The sequence below is a fragment of the Streptopelia decaocto genome, assembly GCF_964273445.1.
Source record: "Streptopelia decaocto genome assembly, chromosome: 1".
NCBI lineage: Eukaryota > Metazoa > Chordata > Aves > Columbiformes > Columbidae > Streptopelia > Streptopelia decaocto.
In genome coordinates this window covers 149,584,644-149,608,545 of record NC_138663.1, presented here as the reverse complement: position 1 = coordinate 149,608,545, position 23,902 = coordinate 149,584,644, and the positions used below count along the sequence as shown (strand labels likewise).

The 23,902-nt window shown below is 40.1% G+C and overlaps 1 protein-coding gene across 6 annotated transcripts in view; it reads left to right on the top strand.

Annotated features, from left to right (window-relative positions):
* The window catches only part of MCF2L (MCF.2 cell line derived transforming sequence like), a gene marked incomplete at its 5' end in the record, with an annotated part of 155,769 nt that overhangs the window by 44,442 nt on the left and 87,425 nt on the right, over positions 1–23,902 (top strand). For 2 of the 6 annotated variants that reach the window (XM_082045239.1, XM_082045236.1), the window contains one exon: positions 10,532–11,328. The exons of the other annotated variants lie outside the window; for them this stretch is intronic. In XM_082045239.1, coding sequence (XP_081901365.1) covers positions 11,208–11,328 — 121 coding nt within the window. Of the gene's footprint in view, positions 1–10,531; positions 11,329–23,902 lie in introns of those variants that run through there. 6 annotated transcript variants of the gene reach the window in all.

Genomic DNA, 23,902 nt, shown 5'->3' with positions numbered 1-23,902 from the left:
TCTCTCCTTTGACAAAAGAGTTTGGCTATCATGCTTATAGTTTCTGTACTTCCTAACAACTGTTAAATATATAATGCTACACCATTTATCTGCCTGCATGTGTGTACAACTTGTAAATAATTTAATGTTTTTCTTTACCACTTGGCCTCTTCACATAACTCTAAAATGAGGAAGATAAAATTCTGCTAAATTATTAATTCACTGGGAAATTGAAACAACTGATATAAATTAAGCACTGAAAATGGTTCCCTTTTTCTCTGTGGGAATCAAAGCAGTGAGCACAGCTGGATAACAGCAAGGGAGCTCAGTGGGTATGATGATCATGGAATAATTTAGATTAGGAAGGATTTCTCCAGGGTCATCCAGTCCAACTCTCTGCTCAAAACCAATCTACTTATTATGGACATGCTCGGTTGAGTTCTGGGATGGAGATGTTCCAGGAGTCTCCTGTGTCCTTGGGTACATGGGCAGAGCACATGGGACCTGTTGACTGGCCTGTGGAATTTGTTGGCAGCCCACAGCGTTAAAAATTGCCCCACTGGTTAAAATCTTTCCAGCAAAGCACACAAGCTCTCCCGTGTCATTGTGGCAGAGCTTATTTCTTGAGCAAAAGATTTTCTGCTCACTCCAGATGGAACTTTAATACATCAAAACACAGGGAGATTATGAAGGCTTCTAGATCTTACTATTTTAAATAATCTGGTTTTTGTTAATTTTCATAGTAGCCAGTTGTAGTTTTTTAGTTATTTACCATTTTTTGTTTTGTTTTTTGCCATATCCATATACTACACATTGTAGTAGTTTTCCCAAACGGGCTTGAAATGTTTGAAGGTAATTAAATGGTCGTATATAGGGAGATGTTACAAGATACTAGAAGTATCCAGGACAGCAGCAAAGGCCAGGCATGTAGCTGCAAAGCAGAGTACTCTACCACTAAAGGTTGATGAAGGAAAGCTTGCATGGTATAATTAATGGTTTAATAAAGAGGTATGTAAACTATAGTTAAGCCAGTGTTCTGCAAAGTGTCTGCACTCAGAAACAACCTTTTCCCTGATGTAACTTGGATTTGATTTGGATTTATTTGGATTCAGGATCAGCTGGGAAGTTCTAAAACATTTGTTTATCGTGTATCTTTAACATGAACTGCAGCATCCATGTCTCTTCTGTTTCGTTTTCATACCTGCTTCTGAGTCCAAGGATACATCTGGAAATCCCATATGTTCTTCTGATGGGAAGGTCAGTATGTGTGATGCTTTCCAGATGCGCTGCCTGTATTTAAGAGTACAAAATAAAAAATATCCCATGCAGACCTGTGCATTATTAATAGAGGCACCTGGTGCTGTGGCCTCTACACACCACTAATCTGAGCAAAGATCGCTCCTGTCACCAAGTCTCTGATTTATGTTTGATTGCATAATGAAAGGATGATTCCTGAGATGAACCTGTCCTTGCGTTTGGAGTTCCGTTGCTGATTGTTGACCACCCTGTTCTGCTAACTGTTGTCAATCACACAGGTGTGAAACACTGGAGGTTGTTTGGAGAGCAAAGCAGTTTTCTGTGAGGTGGGTGGGATGTGTGCAGGGACTAAAACAGACACAGTTTAAATGCACAGGGACATTACATATGGCATGATGGATGGAAAAATGAGAGTGGGATCAGGATTATCACCTGGAAGAGATGCTGTTTTCTGGAGATCACCTTCCTCGAAGATCTCAACTACTCCATCCCCTGAGACCAAGTCCCCAGTATCAGTCCTGTAGTGTGAGCATTGTTGCTGACTCTTTGTGAATAGTTGTACTTTCAGTGTCATCAACATCTTCCTCAGACAAACTTGGATAGACCAAGTCAGTTGGGTATGAAGAGGGAAGCAATGGGGTAATTATTTTAAGTGTCACGCTTTTCAGAAGCACATCCTTGATGGACAGCAGAGCATGCAGTGTAACATTTCTTCTGTATGGGGACAAATGAGAACTGCTGGCACAGCGCTATCTTTAACTGACAAGTGAGAAGCATCATTTAGATTGGCTGGAAAATAATAATCTGTGAATCCAAATGTAACAAATGAGACCAAAATCTGAGAGGGAGGAAAGGGCTACTGGCTGCAATTGACCTTCGGTTGTACAGCTCTACAGCTGTGCAGATCCACATTTTGTACCCTTTGTAGGCTCTATTTACATGAGAGAATATGCAGGAAAATATTTTTGCTCAGATATAATTTTTAAGGTAATGTCTTGTCTTTTTCCTCTCTCAGTAGCTTCCATACTAACCATGTTACTTCCTTCGGTGTTTTCATGCAATGAGACTGTGTCAAGAGGAAGCATGATTTCATCGCTTCTTCATATCTTTAATTCACAAAATCTTCAGTGTCTTTCAACATGTTCTGATGTAATCATTCATTTGGAGACTGTAACTCCACAAATGCATTTGTACATTGTGCCTTTATTTGGTCTCTAAGTGTATAGCCATAAATAGTAATCAGTAGTACTATCTTATGAAATCATGTGAAGATCTCTTCTAAGAATCCAAAAGAGAGACAAGCACAGCTTGCAGTACCCACCCATTTCTTTTACTACCTGGAACATATCCCTGTATAATTCACCATGCAGCTGCACAAATGGAAATGTCCACACCAGGGAAGTGAGAGGGAAAGGTTACTGGGAGCAGGAATCCTCCCTCTGGCACCAGTACAGTCAGGTCAAACAAAGCGCCTGTGTGACTGTGGCTGTGTTCAGCATTGGTGCTTGCTGATAAGACGCTATAGATGGAGTGGGTTTTTCAGTCTTTCTAAGAATTACAGCCATAGCAACTGTGTATCATACAGCATTTGTTGTACATTTTCAGAAGGAAATTGTCTGTTGATTCTTAGTTGTCAAAGAGCTTTTCATTTTTAAACTTAAATGTGGACTTATCCTAGTCCTTTACCATTCCAGATGGCATTAAGACCTTTGGTCTCTCTGTCACTCTGTATTTACATCTATTTGCTTGAATGTCTTAAATTCTGACTGTGTAATTGAAAGATGTCTGTTAGAACTGTCTAGCTGAAAAGCAGAATGAGGCAAACTAACTCTGAACAGACTAAAACTTTGACTGTCTAGTAAACTGGGAAATGTTCCACCAGTAACTCCCTTCATCCCAGTTCAATTAAATATGCATATTTGTAACATGGGGAAAATCCTATTTTGCTGGAGGCCTACATGAGCGCTCATCAAAATCAGCACTTCATGAATTCTTGGTACTCATTAATATTACGAAAATCTCATTCCTTCTCCAAACACATGATTTATCACTCTTGGACCCATGTGGCCATTTCAGAAAGCTGCAGTAGAAAACTTATTGAGCTGCACCCTAACAGTATTAGGTTCTTACAGCCCAGGGATTTTTACAGCATTTCTGAAAGGTCCCTAAAAGGTATTACTTATAGCGGCATACCACCTTTGTGAAGTATTAATAGCCTTGTTTCTTTTGTGCTGAATGGATTACTGCCATATAAATTTGTAATCGGTGTAACAGTGCATGTAGAAGAATTTCAAAGCAGCTACTCTTTTGCTTTATTAATACTCCATTCATGGAGAGGCTAAAAAGGGAGGATTGTGAAATGTGGGAAAGAATTAAAGTCTTGACATGGAAGAGGTGAGAGCTGAGCACAGGATCCCTTGGGTCCCAAAGCACATGGCAACAGAGAATGTTTTTCAGAGGAAGGAAATTACGGTAGCAGAGACTGAAGGCTCAAAGGGTGCTTCTGGCCCACGGTAGCACAGCAAGACAATATCCGCTGTTTATGTAGGTGTACAGCAGTCATTTCTCACTGTACACGTTAGATTATTGAGAACAGCGTAAGCTATAGCCAGGACCACCTCTGCTGGAAGCTGTCTAGACATGCAGATCCAGCAGCGGTTTACACCCTATTCCACACTTTGTAATTGTCAAAGGTATCATCTTCAGGAAAAAACATTCTGAAAATCAACCATCTAATCATAGATTTTGCAGTATCCTGAACCCCAGCAAAATCAGCCTTTCTGAACAATTGAGAAGTGTGTTCCTAAGTGGTGCAAGAGGTTGCTCTGTCTCCTGTAGAGAAATGAAAGAAGTGCAGGTTTCATTAGTGAGCTGATGACTAATCTCAAATGTGGCAGACCTGGCTGGGGCGAGCAGCAGTATCTGGCCAGAATGCAAACATGTACAAACCCCTTTTCTGTCTCTGGCTGCTACTGCCAGAAATCAGCCCGAGGGGGAAGTACCGTGTACCTGCTGTAATTAAAAGAAACAACATTTAAACTAGAACTCCCTTTTGAGCGCAATTAAAGTATTCCTATATTCCAGCAAAGCATCTTTCAACATCCCATTTTGGCTTTCTCTTCCTCAGCTGCTTCTGCTGATTCTGTTTGCTGGAAAGTCAGTCAATGTTGTTGACTGCATGTGTTGTTCATTTTTTTATGTTCATATGTGTTGATATAGAAATGTATCTACACATACATACACACAGATGCAGATGATTTTTGAACACTAGCATAACTCAATAAAGGCAACTATTTACCCTCAGCCCCTTAGTTTTTGTTTTGTTTTGTTTAGTTTTGTATAGGTGTAGCTGGCATGTGATGGGAATGACCACTGTGCCCCAGGTTGTAGGTGCTGGGAATGGCCAATATCCCTGAAACTGTTGTATCTTTACAGGGCATTGTCAATAAAGCTTCATTTGATAAACCATTTTAAGTCACTTCTTTTGACTGCCAATTGTTTTATCTGGTTTATGTCAGCAGCTTCCCCTTGTCGTGACTCCATGGTGTGCAGGGACAGCTGTGTGATGACATCAAAGGTCTCCCATCACTTTCTTTCTCCTTCTCTTGCTGCAAAAATCCCCTCTCTGCGAGCCCACTGCCTGTCATGGTCATCTCCCTCCCTTGTGTTTTTGTCACAGCAGCAGCAACACTCGTGTACTGACCACAGAGCTGGGATGGGGTGAGAGCATGGGCCCAAACACAGGACCAAAATAATTCCTGGGAGCTTCCTAATCTGTTTTCCGCAGGCCCTCAGTTCTAACCAAGAAGGTGGGCCTCATACTTCTGACAAATCTGCTCAATCCCAACCTGTAATTGCAATTTACCAGGTCATTTTTCCTAATAGAATTTAAATAAATGAGTGAGCTTGTGGTGGTAGTTGCTTAATTAGCTCCAATATCACGGTAGCCTTTACCTGCAGCTTTGAATTGACACCAGAGGCTAATCAGGCTTTTCCCACGTTCTGCCCTCCTGTTCTTCACCAGTGTTAAGTGCAGCTTCCATGCTTCTTCCCAGACCATCTCTGAAGTTCTGAAAATTATTGCTATTTGCCTTCAAAAGGGTTCACATTAAAGAATAAACTAGAAGTGCTGTTTTGTTAGATGTTAAACCTCACTTTGCCTGGCTGGTAATAAAGAGCTGTTCTCTTCTGGTTATTTGTCTGATCCACTGTGATTTTCTGAGTGCTTTCTATTACTAATGGTGGATGAACTTGTTTTTTCTGGAGACAGGTCAAATTTGTTGCTAACCCCCAGGAAATTCAGACATGCAATATAAGATTACTTAAATGAGAGGGACAGATGTTAGGCTTTAAAAGCTTTTTGTTATCTTGACAATTAAATTTTAACACTTCCAGAATATTCATACTCTATTTTTATATCTCACAAGGTTTTTTCTTATTGTAAATTTAAATTATGAAATTCTCTGTGTTCTAGGATTTATTTTATATGGTAATAGTCTATTTTTTTTTTTTTTAGAGAGAGATGGCTTTAAAGAAAGACTGGCAGCTGTGGTTCAGCAGCATAATGTGCAAGTATAAATAGAATGCAAGCTGTCCAGTTATCTCAGTCCTGATCTACTTATATTCATCAAATGCTTATTACAATTGTGGTTTGTCTCTGAGCAGATACATCCAGTTAAGATTAAGCTTGGACAACTAACCTAATTCGATCTTGTAACTGAATTCAGGGTTTATGTGTAGATTTCTTGTGAAACCAAAGAATTCTTTTAACTCCTAACCTTCAGTACATTAATGTCAAAATATTGAGAAAGTTTATCACTGTCTATGTTTTTGAGAGATACTGAGTTTGTTTGCAATAGCTTTTAGTTTTGCCAGGATGTATCTCCATCTCTGTTTCTCAGATTTCTGCCCATTTCAGCTTCTCCTTACATGCCACGCTATTTTATTAAATGTCATTTCAGTTCAGAAGATGCTCTAGATTACACTATGGGAGCCCTTTCTTCTTGTTAGAGGGAATTTTCTTATAGCGTAGCCTAGAAGTGAAATATAAGCACACCTATCCAATTGTAACACGTATAAAAATAATATAGGCAACAGATGTACCTAAACTTTATATCCATCTCATCCACACTGAAAAAGGAAGAGTCATTCTTTTGTTGTATTTTGATCTACTTGGCATTGTGGAATAGTGATTTATTTAACAGGTTTTTTTCTCAGCATTTTCCCTCTACAAGAGCCCTGTGGAATTTGTAGGTATAAAAATATCAGCCTCTAGCTGACTCTTTCCTCTTTTAGCCTAGTGAGTAGCCTCTGATGTGGATTAATTTTTGTCAGCTTGGTTTTAATTTAAACAAATCAGCAGAAGCAAAATACTTGCAATAATTAAACATCCATGTATGCTTATAAGGAAGCTCAAAACCAAGCATGACAGCAATCAGTGCTCCCTTGTTACAGTATATGGGTGTCCAACTCTGTAACAGGTTACATTTCAGATTAGAAGTAGCTTGTATGTTATATTTTTAATGTACAACATGATGATTTTGTTCAACAGTGTAGTATGAATCCAATTTAGCTTTCTATTTGCACCACTGTTCTCAACAAACTAGACATGTGCAGAGATCAGTGATGAACATGCTTTAAACATAAAAATCTAAACATTTTGCTTTTCTTCCCCCTCATTTCATTCCCACTGTTATTGCAAATGTGCTGATGCTGAAAGATACACATTGCACTTGCACCTTTTTGGAAAAACAATGAGATTTACCTTGTATGTACCCTTATATTTTGTTTTTATAAACTATTCAAAGAAACAGTAATTTCTGAGCTCTGCATATGTGTGTGTCAGATGCAATTCCCCATGTAATGTTCATAGTCTTTTATGTTCTTAATGTGAGAACTCTCCTGCAGTCAGTCCTTGTTTTTTTATCAGGAATGCGATAACACTTCTGATACTGAAGTTCCTCTGTAGAAGCTCCTCCCTGCAGGGACTCCAGGGGCAAGACAGGAGAAGTGGTATTGTAGATATAGATGACTCCTGTGCAGTGTGTGCGTGGTGGCATTTCAAAGTGCCACGCATGAGAGATGCCATGTTTTCTTCTCCATGAGATGCACTCTTTTCCCTTTCTCCACAGTTAAAGAGAAATGGCAACACCAGTGGCAGTGGCATATCAGTAGATGTGAAGATAAACTTGTTTTGAGGAGTGGAATAAACACAGGAGAAACACTAGAGCAGCTTTGATTCTGCTACCAGAGCCTCCTGCACTGTACAGTTAGGAGGCATACATTGTCCTCTAATGTGAACTTTTTCAGTGACATGTAAGGATGTAAAGAAGGGCCTGTAAATAATTGTTAGGGTTTAGAGGAAAAATCACAGTAGGGCCTTTGAGATGTCCCATAAAGATAAGGCTCCTACACAGGCAAAAAGATGAAAGGGACAATGAGAACACCCAGTAGTGATTTAATGATTCCTAGAAAAACTTGACATTATGGTAATAAATATCGTGAGATTCCCTGAGCTCAAAAGAGGAAGCGGTGGAAATATATAGACGTTAAGTCAGTGGGGCTGCTTCTCTTGTCAGTGTGCAATGTTATGCTTGGGGTCAGAAACAGGCCTGGAAATGAAGCATGAGAAAAATAAGCCCTGTTTCATTGCCACGATTTTATTGGTTCCATCAGGCTGTTCATAGTCATTTAAAGATAACCATGGAGGTGTTACCGATTGAATGTTAATGTTTATGTGACACGAAAGAAAAGAAAGGTGCAGTGTAGTTGGTTTTGCCAGACTGTCGTGGTTTAACCCCCACCAGCAACTGAGCACCGCACAGCTGCTCACTGACTCCCCTCCGGTGGGATGGGTGGGAGAACTAGAAGGGTAAAAGTCAGAAAACTCATGGGTTGGGATAAAGACGGTTTAATAGGTAAAGCAAAAGCCACACACGCAAGCAAAGCAAACCAAGGGATTAATTCACTACTGCTCATTGGCAGACAGGTGTTCAGCCATCTCCATCACACATCATGGTTCCTTGGGAAGACAAATACCATCACTCCAAACAACCCTCTTCCTTCTTCTTCCCCCAAAATATGTACCAAGCATGACATCATATGGTGTGGAATATCCCTTTGGTCAGTTGGGCTCAGCTGTCCCAGCTTTGTCCCCTCTCAAATTCTTGTGCACCCCAGCGGGTAGGATGGTGTGAGAAGCAGAAAAGGCCTTGACTCTGTGTAAGCCCTGATCAGCAACTGTTATCAACACTGTCCTCATGCTAAATCCAAACCAGCACTATAGTAACTGCTAGAAAAAAATTAACTCTGTCCCAGCCAAAAGCAGGACGCCAAGTAACACTCAAAGAACATTACTGTCTTTAGATTGCTATGTAGTCTGCTGATGCAGAAATCCATCTAATAGGAGCTTTTATTATAGTAATGCCAATGGCAAGGGAAAATATTCAGATTATTTTCCTGGAGATAGAGGCTGCTTCTGTTTGGAAAACAGTGCATTACACCATCTGTTTCCTTCTGATTGCATACTGCCATAGCCATTGTTGTGATTAATTTCTTTGCTTCTAGGCACAAATTTGAGTGCTTGAAAGAAGATTAAAAGCTTGTTTTGTGAACAGGGATGTAGCTCATGGCTAGCTTTCAGTAGGATTGTGTATACTTAACAACTTTACAACTCAAGTCATCAATCTTCTGCATGCACTTGATACATGAAGAAAGCAAGGACAACATCCCTTTGCTTTATTGTAATAATCCTCTGGACAAATTGTCGGTGAGCTTTCTGCTGTGTGCCACTAGTGTCACTGCACACTCAAAACGCCACAGGGACAAGGAGTCACTTTTCTAGCTGGTGGCTCAGCTGCTGCAAGAAGATATGTAGTTTCATTGGCATCCTACTTGATTGTCAGTTCAGGTCCTTTGGTCATGGGGGCTTGGTGTACTCCAAATCCTCAAAGAAGCAGCAGCCTGCCAGGGAGGAGGAAAGCCCTGATGGTTGGCAATATGCTGCAGGTGTCTTCTGGTCACATTCAGTGCTTCCACTTGGAAACTCAGCAGCCAAGAGCAGGTTGCAGTGTTGTCTCTGTGGATGCTATTGCTCCCCCGTATCTGAGTGCAGCCACTGCTTTGTGTCTCCCACTGATGAGCAGCACAAGAAAATGTGGAATTTTGTTTAATATGGATGCTGTGCCTTATTTCAGTATTTCTGTTGTTTGAACCCTGAATATATTATACAGTGGCAGCGTATAGCAGGGTGTTTTTTTACCCTTAAACTGTCTTCTTCCTTCCTTAAGCTCGGTAGGCCTTTGATCCAGGATGAGTAGCATGTCTGTAGTATGCAGTGGTCCATCTGCTTACTAAAATGAGTTTGGAAAACAAGTGACATTTGAATGGAATGCATCAGTTTGTTTTTATTTTAATACCATTCTTGATCATCACATTTCAAGATTGTGGCATTTGCATGTGATTTCATGTTGAAAGTCAAACATTTCCCAGCCAAAACTGTAATGATTTTCCTTTGTTAGTAAGGTCTGTTCAAGCCAGTATTTTGTATTTAGTTAATATTTACTTCACTTGTGACTTAACTAAAGGTTACTTGTTTTAATTTGCTTTCATGGTATTGATAGTTCATACACCATATTTCAAAACACTTCTTCAGTCTGATGTGTGTAATGGTATCTTGGGGTTGTGTTGGATCTGTGGCCATACAGGACATAGTTAAACAGAATTGAGAGGAAAATGTTGACTGCCAAGTAAAGCAGCATTATCAATTTCCTCTCTCCTGTATTGAAAGAGACAGGGGGAACAGACAGTGTAGGGTTTCCTGATATGTTTTAAGAAAGCCTGGGATTCATTTCCCCTCCCTTCCTTCCTATTAGCTGTTTGTTAACTCCCAGGAAGATTCAGGCTTTTCTTGTGAGACGTCCCTGCTCACATATTCTGGAAGCGGGCTTTGGCGTTGAGGGGTTCAGTCCTCACTTTTCTGCAAATTCAGGGGGAGGAAGAGGAGATGGATTGATGGTGAGAGTCTGACTTCGGGCAAACCAACTGCAGAGGAGTTTCTAAATGACAGTACTGTATTGACAACGGTATTTTCTTTAAATTTGCTGGCGTGAGTGTAGCACTGACCCCTGAGGAATACAGGGTGCTTCAGACACAGAAGTAGGAGATGCAGCAAGTCTCAGCTTGAGATTTCTACCCTCGAGGTGCTGAGTTGTGAACTTAGGAGCAAGACTGCGAAGTTGTAAGAAGGACCTTCAACTTGCCCTTCTTCAGGAGAAACATCCGATGTCTCTTTGCAAGGATTGAACATCCCTTGCGTTAAGGAGAATGATGTGAAGACAGAGGCAGCAGGACCAACGACCTGGGTTGAGCAGCGGCTTTGGATCGCTATGTGTGACTAGAGAGCGCTAACAAACTGGGTGGTTTGTGGAAGCTTTTCTGCAACGGAAACAACACAGGGCTGTTTGGCTACAGTTCTTTTGGGTGAAACAGTGAAAAACGGGCAGTTTCACACTTTTTTTTTAAACTTTCTTCTGCTAATCTGACCGCTGTGAGCAGCGGTGCCTCCTGTATTCGTACTAGTTGGACTGAAAGCTGTGGCAAGATGTCCTGTCTGCTGGGAGCAGCACGTTAGGAACTGAGAGGGTCTCGCAGCTTCTTGCATAAACTACCTTGACATTTTTGGTCCATTAAATCCAACAGATTTTCTTTTTTGTAGTAAAACCAGGTATTGATTTCTGAGGAAGAGCACATACAATACAAGTAACTGACCTGCACCCATTTCCAGCTCTTTAAATCTGCATCCTTTTAAAATCTTTTTTGGTAGCATTTGAATTTGACACATTTTATGTTCCACTGATACTTAAAACCAAAATCAGAGTATCTTTCAGTGCATTAGAAGAGTGTAATTCTGAAGAGCTGATTTTTTATTTCCTTCTGTGAATAACTTGGTGAAGATACAGGGATACACATCCATGGCTCAACGCCGCCATTTAAGGGAAGGACATGAAAGTCACTCTAGGATCCTACCAAGATTCATCCAAATTCTGCATGGCAGGCGGCACTCACGGAATAACCCACGCCAAATATGCTCTGGTGAGGTGAATGTATAGGTGATCCTATAGTGTGATTTATATCTGCATAGAATGTTTGCACTTAAATTGGAGCAGTTTTGAGATCAATATGAGCAGTAAGTAGCCTACTGTTGGCATTACTGGTTTTGTCCACTCTGTTGATTCTTGCAGGAACTAGTACTTTTTCTCAAAGCGTACTCATGTAGAGATCCAGCAACTGTTATAATTAAAAACATAAATATGTTTACTCATGTTAAATATTACTCATGGATAGTGATTGCTCTCTGTCACCAGTACTTACTGGAGAAAAACATTGTGTGTTATTATTCCTTGCAGTTCCAGGTGTATGATAGTATCTAACAGACACAGATTTGAATGCTTTACACCAACCCCCCTCTAATACTCCAGCAGAACTTCACTGAGTGCTTCACTCTTAAGAAAATACAACTAATTACACCAAAAATATATTTCTAACTGTACTGAAAAAAATCAGGAAGCCTCTGATCATTAAGTGTAATGTACTAATTTTAGGACTTGCCACCATTTATTTAGTCTCAAAGTCTGTTTCATACAGTAAGTGGTATAATAATGTGTTACTATGACTGATAATTACATAATCTTTTATTTAGAAAAGCTACATTTTGTTGGAGTTTTTCCCTGAAATGTTAACCCTGACTGGTTGAGATAAGATGAAGGAGCTTTTTCAATAATTCATTAATCAGGTTTTGGTTTTATATGCAAATGACCTATTATGGTTTAACAGAGGCTTTTTTTTTTTTTCTTTTAAAATTGATTTGGAGCAAGGAAATTGAAATCAACATAAACTAAGCTACCTTTATAGGAATATATAAAATTTTCAAGGCTTTTCAATATTCCTTTCTTTAATGTTGACAGTCTTAGAAAAAAGAATAGGAAGAAAAAAATGGGTCTCTGGTGGTTTGTTTTCCTCACGCCTTCTTTTATACTGTGCTTGCTGAGTCTTTTGTCATCTATTTTGTTTGGAATGAAAATTGTAAGTTTTTATTGTAACCATTTTTTTTTCATAACTTCTGAAATGTGAAGATTTCACCTTTCCTGACTAACCAGTTTTGGGCATTCATGAGGGCAAGGTTTGGTGCCTTTAGGAGTGCTAACCAATAAATTGTCAAGATATAACAATTCCATTCAGCTCAGACTAGAAAAAGGTTTGATGTTAATTGCTGGTAATCACAGTAAAGTCAGGAAAATTTAGTTGTGTTTTAAACACATGGACTGCAGTCTTACAAAGCAAAGGAAAACAAGGCCTCCTTGTTTCAGTCTTACCTTCCTTTAGGATTCACGCTGCCCTCAAGTTCAAAGTGTAGCCATAAATGTTACCACTTGCACCAGTTATTTTATCACATTACTTCCGAGTTGCAGGTGCCTGCTGGCCATTCATGAATGCAAAGCCTTGACTGCAGAGGAGAAAAACACAAATTTAATATATTGAACAAATCCTAACAGAGTTTTCCTCATTTTAGCTTAATTTCCTTCAGACGCAGATCCTCAATATAAATCTTGTAATGTTATACAATCATCTCTTACTTACAGGTTCCTTCTATACGTAGGTGTGTATAGAGAGAAAGCTGTATGTTTGTGTAGGAAGTCTGTCTCCTCTCCCACCTATCTTTATTATTATTCCAAAACCCCTTTTGATCATGTTGCAGCCTTTTCTGTTTGAAGTCTTCAAGTATGCAAAAATTCTGTTTCCTTTCCTTCCTGTTACCCCTTTTATGTTGACAGTTGGAAAGCAATTATATGCTTTTAATGTTAACCTTATATATCCAGTAAGAATTATTCCATTGTTTTGCTCAAAGCCGTTTTATGGCCTTTTGGACTGATAAGAGTTTTTCTGCCTTCCTGGTGGCAGATCTCAGTTAGCATTCAGTGTCACTTCCAGACCAAATGCTACATAGAAAGTGGATCAAGGGTTTAGATTGTGGAAGGGGAGAAGTACTGCAGCCTGGGAACATTTCTGTCCTTTAGCAACACTGGGTAAAACTACACTATTGGCAAACATGTATTTCCAAAGTAAATGTGCTTGTGATTCTGTGAATCCCATGATGTATGCATCTCTTTTCTCCTTGTGACAGAATTAAGCCACTCTGTCCTGTTGTCCCAGGTCTCACAGAGCTTTGTTCTCTCTTCATTAGCATCTCTGGAAATTGCCAAGAGCAGGTTTGCTCATTGTCACTTCAGCCTTTCCCCACATATTAAAATATCTAATATAGAAATCTTAACATGAACAATAAATGTTCTAGTTCATATACTGATTTTGTGTTACCTTATTTACCTTAATAAGGGAAGCTGGCTGGCTTCCAGAGTCTTCATGCTTTATCAAATCCACCTCTGTTTTATTTTCGCTTTAACAAAGCAGACTATTTACTTACAGCTCATAAGCTCGTTGGATCAGTCCTGCTTGGCCTAATGCTTATTGTGTTGTTCTCTGCGGGTGTCTTTTACCCAGGACAGGCTGTGTGCCTTTAGCCCCTCGCCATGGTTGAGCCCTGGCTCTGCTGACACTTCTTCTTTGCAATGCAGAGGCTTAGGACCGGGTGTTCTGTGGGGAGGCAGGGCCTGGGCTGGGACCGCCAGGCTCATGTGAGACAGCATCATGGTTTCTGCATCCATCCCTGACCATACACCTTGTATATGCTTCTGCACCTCTGGCTGCAGGCAGGTGGGATGGCAGTTGTAGAGTTTGTGGAGGATTTCAGCCCTGGAAACACATGGATTCAAGTAGCCTTCTGTGGGGACACCTGTCTCCCAACAGCAGAGGAGATTTTCCAGGGTGCTGAGCTGCTGTGGCCCTTTGTGGTGGACTTCCTAGCATAGTGCTTGTAGACTATCCTTTAAGATTCTCCCTCTTCTCACTCTTTCTCTAAGCAAATAGGAACATTAGGTCAGCTTGAACCAAGAGCTGTAAAACAAGTTTGTCAAGTGGAGACTCCAAAGACATCCGTCTTCAGTCTGTGCTGCACTTGGTATGGACAGGGAGTATCTTTGGAGGCATCCTGGAGTCTGGATCTTTTCACACTGGATTCAGGTTGGTTTTCTGGTGAAGGTGACTGAAGCGATGTCATTCTCAGTATATATTTTGGGGAAGAAAGAAGGAAGGAGGGGTACGTTTGAAGGGATGGCATTTGTCTTCCCAAGTAACTGTGATGCGTGATGGAGCCTGGCTGTCCTGGAGGTGGCTGAATACCTCCCTGCTGATGGGAAGTAATGAATGAAACCCTTGTTTTGCTCTGCTTCTCTGTGCAGCTTTTGCTTTACCTATTAAACTGTCTTTCAGCCCATGAGTTTTCTTACTTTTAATCTTATGATTCTCCTCCCCATCCCACTGGTGGTGGGAAAGTGAGTGGGCATCTGCATGGCTGTTGTTAAACCATGACAGTGTAATGAATGGATGGATGAGAACACTGTCCGTCTCCCAGGGTCCTTCCAGTCCAATACAAAGAAGTTCTGTGTCGAGGTACAGTGAGGCAGTGCTGTATCGTGGATGTACAATATTAACAGACTTCTGTAGTGAAAAAGTCAGAGAAAGCTTGATTAATCTACAGCCTAGGTAATCCACCACAAATAGCGAAGAGGAGTCTAGAGGAAGAGCACTCTTGGATCTTCTGCATCAGCTGAGGGGATAGAGATGTGGTGCATCTTTTCTCAGAGCTGTGTGAGTTTTTCTGCTGGATATTGGGCACTCTTGTGTGGGAAGAGGGTGTTAGCTTACAGGTAGGACAGTGAAATGCACGAATGCAGGAAATGTCAGACTGAACATATGTCAGACTGAATACGTGAATATAGCAGACGTACCTAAGTACCTAAGGGCTTCAACATAGCCAAAGCTGCCTGCAGCCTGTGTAAACATGGAGATTTCTGGGCAGTGTTAAAGCCTGCTGCTACAACTTTTTAATGTTAGTCCCCATGCTAGATAGCTCCAGGCATGTAAGGCTCTGTTTACTGTTGCTGCATTCATACCTTCATTTGCTGCCTGGATAAACGTGTTGATAAGAGATTTATTTGAGATTTGGAGTTATAGGTGGGACTTCCATTACCTGCCCGGCTGGAAGCGCCCAACAGAAAGCTGGAAAAGTTGGGTGTGAATCCATAGCAGAGGTGACAAGCTGTGCCAAAATACTAAAACTATGAGTGAGCAATTCAATACAACTAATTCCAGATAACGTTATGAATGTACGAGTGGAAAACAGTTTTGCTTTGCCTTGTTAAAACCTAACATGAATGAAAACATGCTTAGAACTTCAGCCTATAGCCTAGATAGAGTATATTAGACACCGGGTATATCGGCAGCTGGTAAATATTCAGGGTGGGGACATGAGGGGAGAACACTATAATTAGAGAGATAATTACAAGAACAATGGTGTTACTGAAGGAAAATATATTTGTAAAGTCACCTTGTGCCACCTGTTGCGTTCTTGGAACAAAGTTCAATTAATTTGAAAGCTCTTACCTTCTCAGGGTAGTTTGTTCTAAGCAAAGGAAGGGAAAAGTGGACAGTTTTCTTGTCTGACGATGAATCAGAGAGGAATTTCCATAGCTGAAATGAAGAGCTATTATTTTTTCTCAGAATGGTGTTCATGGCTGGATTTTGTAGCACAGGGTAAGTTGGCTTAATTTTATAATAACTCTGAGATTTAGTAAATTTAAACTGGAGTCTGATAAGTTAGGGGTGGGTAAGGTGTGTGGCTTGGGACTGTGCTCTTGGAAGCATTTTAAACTCCTCGTTTTATATGTGCCAGAAAAACCATGGATTTAAGGAGTCTTACTACTATACATTTTGTTGGTTCCTTGATTCTTGAAAATACACTCTATTGACAGAATGCATGTTGTTGGAGGAGTCTAGTGGGTGGGAGTATTTTGGTTTTATTTTAAATAGTTTTCTGAAGGAAGTAAAATATTAGATATTTTAGGATCTAAATTTTCATATGAGGTTTTTACAGAACTAACTTTCTTCTCAAATAGCATCCCCAGCTTGTTACCAGTTAATATCTGTGATGTGTTTAAATTAAATGATTTATTTGGCTCAGCTAAGTTAGTGAAAAGCGAGCACATCAGCAAAACCAGTCACAGCTGACATCCTTCCAAAGACAGAAAAGTTTCCAAGCAGTATGTCCATCAAGAATGAGCTGCTGCTTCCCTCAGAATTCACTTTCAGAGCATTGTAACACAATTTTATAAGATAGTTTCTGCTACTGTAGTGTGTTGAGTATATGTTTTCTGATAGAGAGGTTGTTTCTGTTCAAAGATACCAATTCAGCAACACGGGTGAATGTTTTTCTTTCTTCACTGAGGTGTCTGCACTGATTTGTTCTATAAGACTGAGGGACCCCAGCCTCCTTTTTAACTGCTTCTCCATGAAATTTTAAATATATTTTTTTCCTTTAAAATCTTTATTGTTTGTGTTAAGAAGTAAAAGTGAAAGAAAAGTGTGATTTGAGGGGCATATCTTACAATCATGCTAAGATGCCTGCTGTGATAGAAGGCAAATATATCTAAAATGGATTACATTATCAGCAGAGAGTGGTCCCGCTCAAGATCCCTGAAATTGCTTATTATTTCCCATTTCTTGTGTTTAAAAGTTACTTGAATTCCTTTTTAAACAACATAAAATTACAGTATTCTAAATTACAATGTTATAAAAGTTACCATTTTGAAAGTTTTGGTGCCTTACTCAGTTTGGGGGAAAAATTTTACTTCTCCAGCTGTGTTCATAATAATAAAGGAATATGTAGGCTCTGGGATACTGATGTACAGGCGACTGCTTTTATTCCCCTAGATGATGATATAAGGGCTTCTAAGAATCTTTCCAATTAAAGAGAGAGACATGCACCTACAGATTTAGGGGCAATACAAGACCTTGTCCCTGGGGTCATGTTCCAACAGACCCACTGACTCTGAGCTCCTTGAACCTGCTTCCTTGCCCCTTGGGCATCTCCAGCCTTTGCCTATGATTTTCTCTTTGTCCCTGTTTGCTAAGATTTAAGCTGCCTATGAGTCTTCTTACAAGGAACAGACCTTTTCTAGGGGTTGTTGTTTGACGTTAAGGGTTACACATGCAAATGGAGAAAAAAATGTCCAAAATTGTTGTGTTACTTCAATACATGTAAAATGAATCCTCAGAAAACAAAATCTGTCTGTGCCTACAACTCTTGAAATGGGGAAAAAAATGTCTTCCTGACCATTAGTGCTATCTTAAAAGCCAATTTAATTAGAGGCACTAGTATATGTGGCATTAATGCCATAGTATGCAGTGAGTTAGTAGGAATGAAATTTTTCCTGCCTTCATGGCTGCTGAAGAATATATGCCTTTATGAGGAAATGAGATTGGAAAAAATAATGCAATAATGAAAAAAAGAATTTACAGTTTCCCTGATGAATCAGCAGAGATACTTTCCTTCAATAATTTAGAGTAAAAATGACTTACTGTTCTTATAGTGTGCTTTTGTTTTTCCGTATGGAGAACTGTCAACAAGAAGGTATTTACTCTCTGGGCAGAACCAGTCTGGGAGCCAGGATGTAACTCTATTTACTCCCTTTATCTTCATTGTTTTTTCAAGAAGTTCACAGTCTCATGTACTGTTGCAATGGCTTAATAAGATGGCCTGCACTACTTCCTTTTACTGTGTATGCCGGTAGTGTTTAACAAAATCCCACATGATCTTCAAATTAACCTCAAAGTTTAGGCCAACCTGAAAAGGTTGAACGTACATGGCCTCGTAGTAAAGCACACCAGGTTAAAATGATTAAAGTTTATTGTAAGATTTCCAGCACATCCTGGTTGAAGCTAGCTCTTGTATTTATTTGTTTTTTTAACCTTATTTTAGAGCCACTACATCTTCTTCAAAAGCAGGAAGTGAAGATCAGCGCAACTTTTATGTGTTTCATTTCTTGGTCAGGGATTTTTTAAAAATCCTGTTTCAGTCAGCGGTTAATCCAAACTAACACACAACTTCTGTTTCTTGCACTTTGACTTGAGTATGACATGAAACCTTCCTCAATCTTATTGGTTGCTGTTTTTTTCTGAAAATAATGGACAGGGCCTGCTGACAATCTCAGTTTTCACATTTCCTTTTCTTCAGTATCTGTCAGTAGTCTTTGGTGTCATTGATAGTAGGTTTGTCAACTTGCACACGATTTGGTATGAGGGACAGGGCTGTTGAGTAAGTTCAGTGTTTCCTTTAGGACTGAGGCCAACAAACTAACTGGAGGACCCTATGGGAACCTTCTGTAGAGGCTGCTGCTGCTTCTTACCCTTTCTTATCCCCAGGTGGATAATAAATCTCAGCCTCATCTAATTGTTTCAATCAGACTTACAATTCTTTCTCATTTCAAAGTTTCTAGTGAATTTTGGAACTTTCGTAAAATAGAGACCACAAAAAAATGAGTCCTGGGAGCAAGTTAGAAGAGGACCTTGAAGGGCTTAGTGGGAGTAGCTCGCAGTTGTCTTTTAGTAAGGAGTTTTTTCCACAGACATGCAGCAGTTGGTGGGGCAGTTTGGAGAGAATGACCCTATAATGTCAGATGTGAGCAGTTAGTCAAGTATTCTTTTAAAAATTGTGACTAGTGCAATGCTGGTGACAATTTATTTTAGGGTTGTCCTGGATTACAATAACTCTTATGATTTCTGAATTATCTATAGTAATCTTAAACTGAATGGGGCTTTATTCTGAAAATCATGAGCAGTTTCAGATGGACAATATTAACATAGTTGCTTAGTTGCATTAGTCCTGAGTAATTCTCTGACTGATTCCCTCTTTTGATTTACTTCTCTGAGAAATCACTTTAGAACAGTCTCCACAGTAAGTGACTTGTATTTTATATGAATATATGTCAGAGTGATGGTGGAAGAACTTGTTTCTACGTGTCCTTTGGCTTTTGGGGAAGGTGCTACTTGTCTTTCAAGCTTTTATTTCCCTCCTTTTCTTCTTCTAGGTGAAAGTCATAAGCTTTCATGAAACACAACTTGTTTCATGCAGTGAGTCTGCAGAGCAGAATTACTCTTTAATTCCTAAGCCTTAATGATTAAAAAATACACATTTTCTCTGTTTTAGCCAAACACTTACTAACTCTTACCATCTTCGGTGGATTCAAAAGGTGTGTGAAAAAATGAATAGGGATCAATAAGTCAGTTGTTTTTAAAGAGAGCTGGTGTGTGAAATGAAGAACTTAGGATAGTGCCTCTACCATTTTACATTAGAGAAGTTTTACATTTTCAATACTGCATGTTATAACTGGGTTTCTGAAACAGAAACTCAAAACGTCCTTCTTGGGAGCCCAAAACCACACAGCTCTCCTTCAATTCACTTTCAAACTCCAGCTTCTGCCATCTAAACCTGTAAGACTCCAGTGGCGTGTTCAGACATTTTAACTGGACTGTGCAGCTGGGGCACAGATAACATTTTGCTGTCTCTGTATCATCTACCATGATGACTATCAAAGATTGTTTAAGGACTTCAGGTGCAAGTACAGGTGGTGCCTGCCACCTTCTTCAGTGTAAACTTTTCCCCTCTAGTTGATAACATTTGACCTTCGTTCCTTTTCTGATTTTTTTTCTGACTTCCAGCTATTGAAAACTATGTTCTTTGTCTGCAAGGTAAGTTTGTAATGATAATTTTTGCAGATGTTGTGATGTGACTTTATAGAGTTATTTTAGGGATAGATTCCTTGAAGAAAAAAAAAATCATACTACTGAGTTTTTTGAGTGTTTTCCTATGTAATCAGAAGTTATTTCAAAGTTGAGAAGCAAAATTCTCTGTCAGTAAAATGAAAATATTTTATGCTATCTGTGCTTTGCTTACAGAAATATGTGATTTTTTACTTAAATCAGTTAAGATGTGGCAGTCTCCAGATGAATGTGCTGAATAACGATAAAGAGTGCTAACTTAATATTTCATTTAAAAATACCTCCTTTGACTGAATGAATATATACATTGCTTGTGGCAAACTCTTGCAGTGCTTTGCAGATGAAACAGCTTGTAGACAAACAGAATGTCCTATGGCAGAAAAGGCATCAGAGATATAAAATATAGCTTTAGTCATCTTTTAACTCAAGCAGCAAGACAAAGTGTTTACTTAAGACAGCCTGAGGAGAGATTGCAAATTTTTTGTGAGTGCGACTGGAACTTTTAAGATTTATGTTGTCAAAGAAAGGGACTAATATTTTTTGCAGTTTGAGAGAGGAGCCGCTTTGGCTCAGGTGACTGGCTGTACGGTGCCACTTAACATCAAGACATCAAAGACATCAAAGACAGGGAATGATGTAAAAGGTACTTGGGTGCATCAGCCAAAAAGTGGGACTCTCAGAGTCCTCACTTGGTCCTTTGGATCCCTAAGTATCACTGCTTTGTGAGTACCATTTTGGCACTGACCAAAAATATCCCTCTGGGAATGCCCGATTTGCCTCCCTAAACGGCAGTGGTCTCCTTAAGCAAGGAGGTCCTCTGCTTGTGTCCTGTGAGGGTCCTAGTCAATGTGCTCCAGGTGTGGGTGACGTGCATTCACTGTTCAGCACTAAACCAACCTCTGCTGCTGTTTTCACTGAAGGTATTAGAGGAGGTGTGATGGTGCCCACATTTACTATTAGAGCTTAAGAGAAGAAGAGCTGTCCCTGTGGCCCTGAGCAAAGCCTGTTTCCTTGCTAAAGGAGGGACTTGGGCTTTTGGCCCTGCTCTTGGAATTTCTTTCTATATTAAATTGTCTCTTAAATACAGATGAGACTGTATGCAGAGAACTTTGGCTGTGTTGGAAAAATTTCTAATGAACCTTCAGCTTTTGAGGTGTTAGGGGATTGTTTTGAGGATCGTGCCCTTGGACTCGGGTATTGCCTTTCTCCCTGAAGATGCCTCAGCCACCATTTGGCAGTGAATCCAGTTTACTGCCTAAGCAACTGGGATTTGTCTGGGGGTTTGAGGATAAAGCTCCTACAGTCACAAGAGTTATGGATCCTCCACCCAGTATTTTCCACTCTGGCATGCTTCCAGTATTAAAAAAAAGAAAAAGGAGAAAAGGTATTTCCAAGCCCATTTTATCAGATGGGTTTTCAGCCATTACCTGACCATTTCAGGTCACCTCAGTTTATGCCCCTTCAGTGTTACAAAGAAACCCAGCCTATTTTTCAGGAACAAACAGTCATAAACAGCATAGTAACAACTGTTTTCCACATTAGATTGCTTCCTTCTCTCAGTTAGGAAAGCCTATTATTATTATTGTTTACATTTAAACAATGAGAATGCTCTGTCCCCTCTCTCCCTGTCCCAGCGCACACCATCCTCGAACCCTCGCGCTTCACAGGGTTTTCACGGATGCTCTGCAACACAGTCACATCAGTGCACTTCTGCCCTGAAGTCTCCTCTCCAAACAATGGGCTTGTTCATTCTTGAATAGCTTAAGTTTTTTTTTAAAACAATTTCCTCTCTATGCCTATGTTTATTTTAGGAAGGAAAAAACAGAGGTTGCTGTTGGTACCTGCAAACAGCATCAGTGCTTCAGAGATAGAAAGCACACTTTAGAGCCCAATAGCAACAGTTAAGGAAGTGAGGGGAGGTAATATGGTATAAAACAATAATATAAGAACAGAGAAAATCTGACAAAGTACACTTTGGGTTACAGTTTGCCAAACTGCCGAGCACACCAAAAATACACTGATCAGTTCCTAATCTTTGCTGTTGCATGAGAGGCAGTAACTTGAGTGGAACTGCTGCTGCAGATGGAAACAGGCTCCCATTAGGTCTTAGTGTTCAGGCTTCGGAGAAACCTCAATTGCTGGTTTACAGCATTGCACTTGATCCGAAGACCTGCTTGCAGAAGGAATATTTGCACAAGCTCCTTGTCAGCAAACTGTTGGTGGCTGCACCTGTGAATCTTTAAATGCCTGCAAATCCACCCCAGCTGGGCTGGCTGACACCCAATACCCCTCAGCTGCCAGGTGGTGCCAGATGGATGTGTGCTGCTTTTTTTGGGCAAGCTGATGGTGGAGCTGCAAGTCTTTTCCTTCCAATCAGGTATAGTGAGAGTGTCTTCCTTCTTGCCTGAAAAAGGAAACGTGAAGTCATGGCTTTTTCTTGCTGATTTGTGGAAACTAATATACTTATGTGCGCTTACCTATTTGTAGCTGAGCTGCTGTTTCCTTCACTAGCTAGTAAACTAAGGAGGTTAAAAGATGTGGTTTGGTTTCTTCTGCTCTGAGGAGTTACATGTGAGTAACAATAGGGACTTGAATACATCTCATATGTAAGGTGTGTCAATTTGTTTGTAGTGCAGGAAAAGAAACTCTAATTAAGAAAAAAAAAAAAAAAACAAACAACTGAGAGCTGCTGGAAAACATTTCCAGAATCTTAGGATGGAAAAAAATTGAATATTTGGGGACCTCTTACACCTTAATTCCCCAAGTGTTCTGAAGAAGTCTATACAAGATATTTCTTAAACAGAAATGCCATTTCTTACCCTGAAGTTTCCCTCCAAAATGCAGCACAGCAAATAAATCCTCTTTGGGGAGTGAGAATACTTTTAATCTTACTTTGCTGTCATTCTCTTTGAGCAGTATCTTTGGTTCTTTGCCAATCATTTGAATTGATTGGGTATCTCTTTTTGTTATCCTTGGTATTGTGCACTTGGTGTCCCGAAAAGGTACATATTTGTGTTCAGCACTGGCTAAACTGCTGGAGCATGGGGATTGAAACAGCCACAGTCACAGGGTGTTCTGTGTTTCAGTATGGGGGAAAGATGGAGGCTTTTGGCCAAGGACATAAAATCAGTCCTGTTAAAAAGATGCTGTTAAATACTTGAAAGATTGGTTGCAGGATGAGACTTCAATTGAAGAGGTCTTATTTGCTGCCACCATAATGCAGGGAACTACAAAGAGCACCCTTGCCTTTGATATACTTGCCCCATGCTTTTTCTCGTAGTGCCAATGCAAGGTAAGAGCTAACTTAAAATTATGTTGAACTAATCAGGTACACCCTTGGTAAGGCAAAAGCTGGTGGAAACTAGACGCATTTTTTGCAGAGGCAAGATGAGGAAGAGCAGAAAGAATGGCTAGGGGTCGTGTGGGGGTTGTCTCTTCCTCCTGTGAGATTCATGGGCATTAGTTCAGCTGCTGCATGTGTCAGAACAAGTGGAATTTGCCTTTGTTTCATCCTTCTATATATTTTCATTCTTCTTACGGTGAAGAGAAGAAACATAGAACTACTTCAAAAGCTTTTTGGGGCTGAGCTGCAAAAGGAGGGAACTCAGCAAGTTTTGCTTCCTGTTAGCTGCAAAATCCTAATCGGTGGAGATTTGGAGGTGGATGTGATGGGTTGCCAAGTTTTTATAGGTCTTTTCTCCTTGTTAGCTAAAGGTTTGCATAACTACATCTCTTGCATGGCTGGTGCATCTGTTTTTGTTACTGCTCATCTCAAAATAGTGTAAAGTTTTTTTGAAGTGTGCTGAAAAATCCTGCCTTCTCAAGTCAGAGGCTAATGCTAATAAACCACCCTTGGCAGAGGAGTGGTTTTGTTACTTGAGTCCACAGCCCTACCTGAGCTGTCACACCTAGGCCAAAAGTAAATACAGTAATAGGG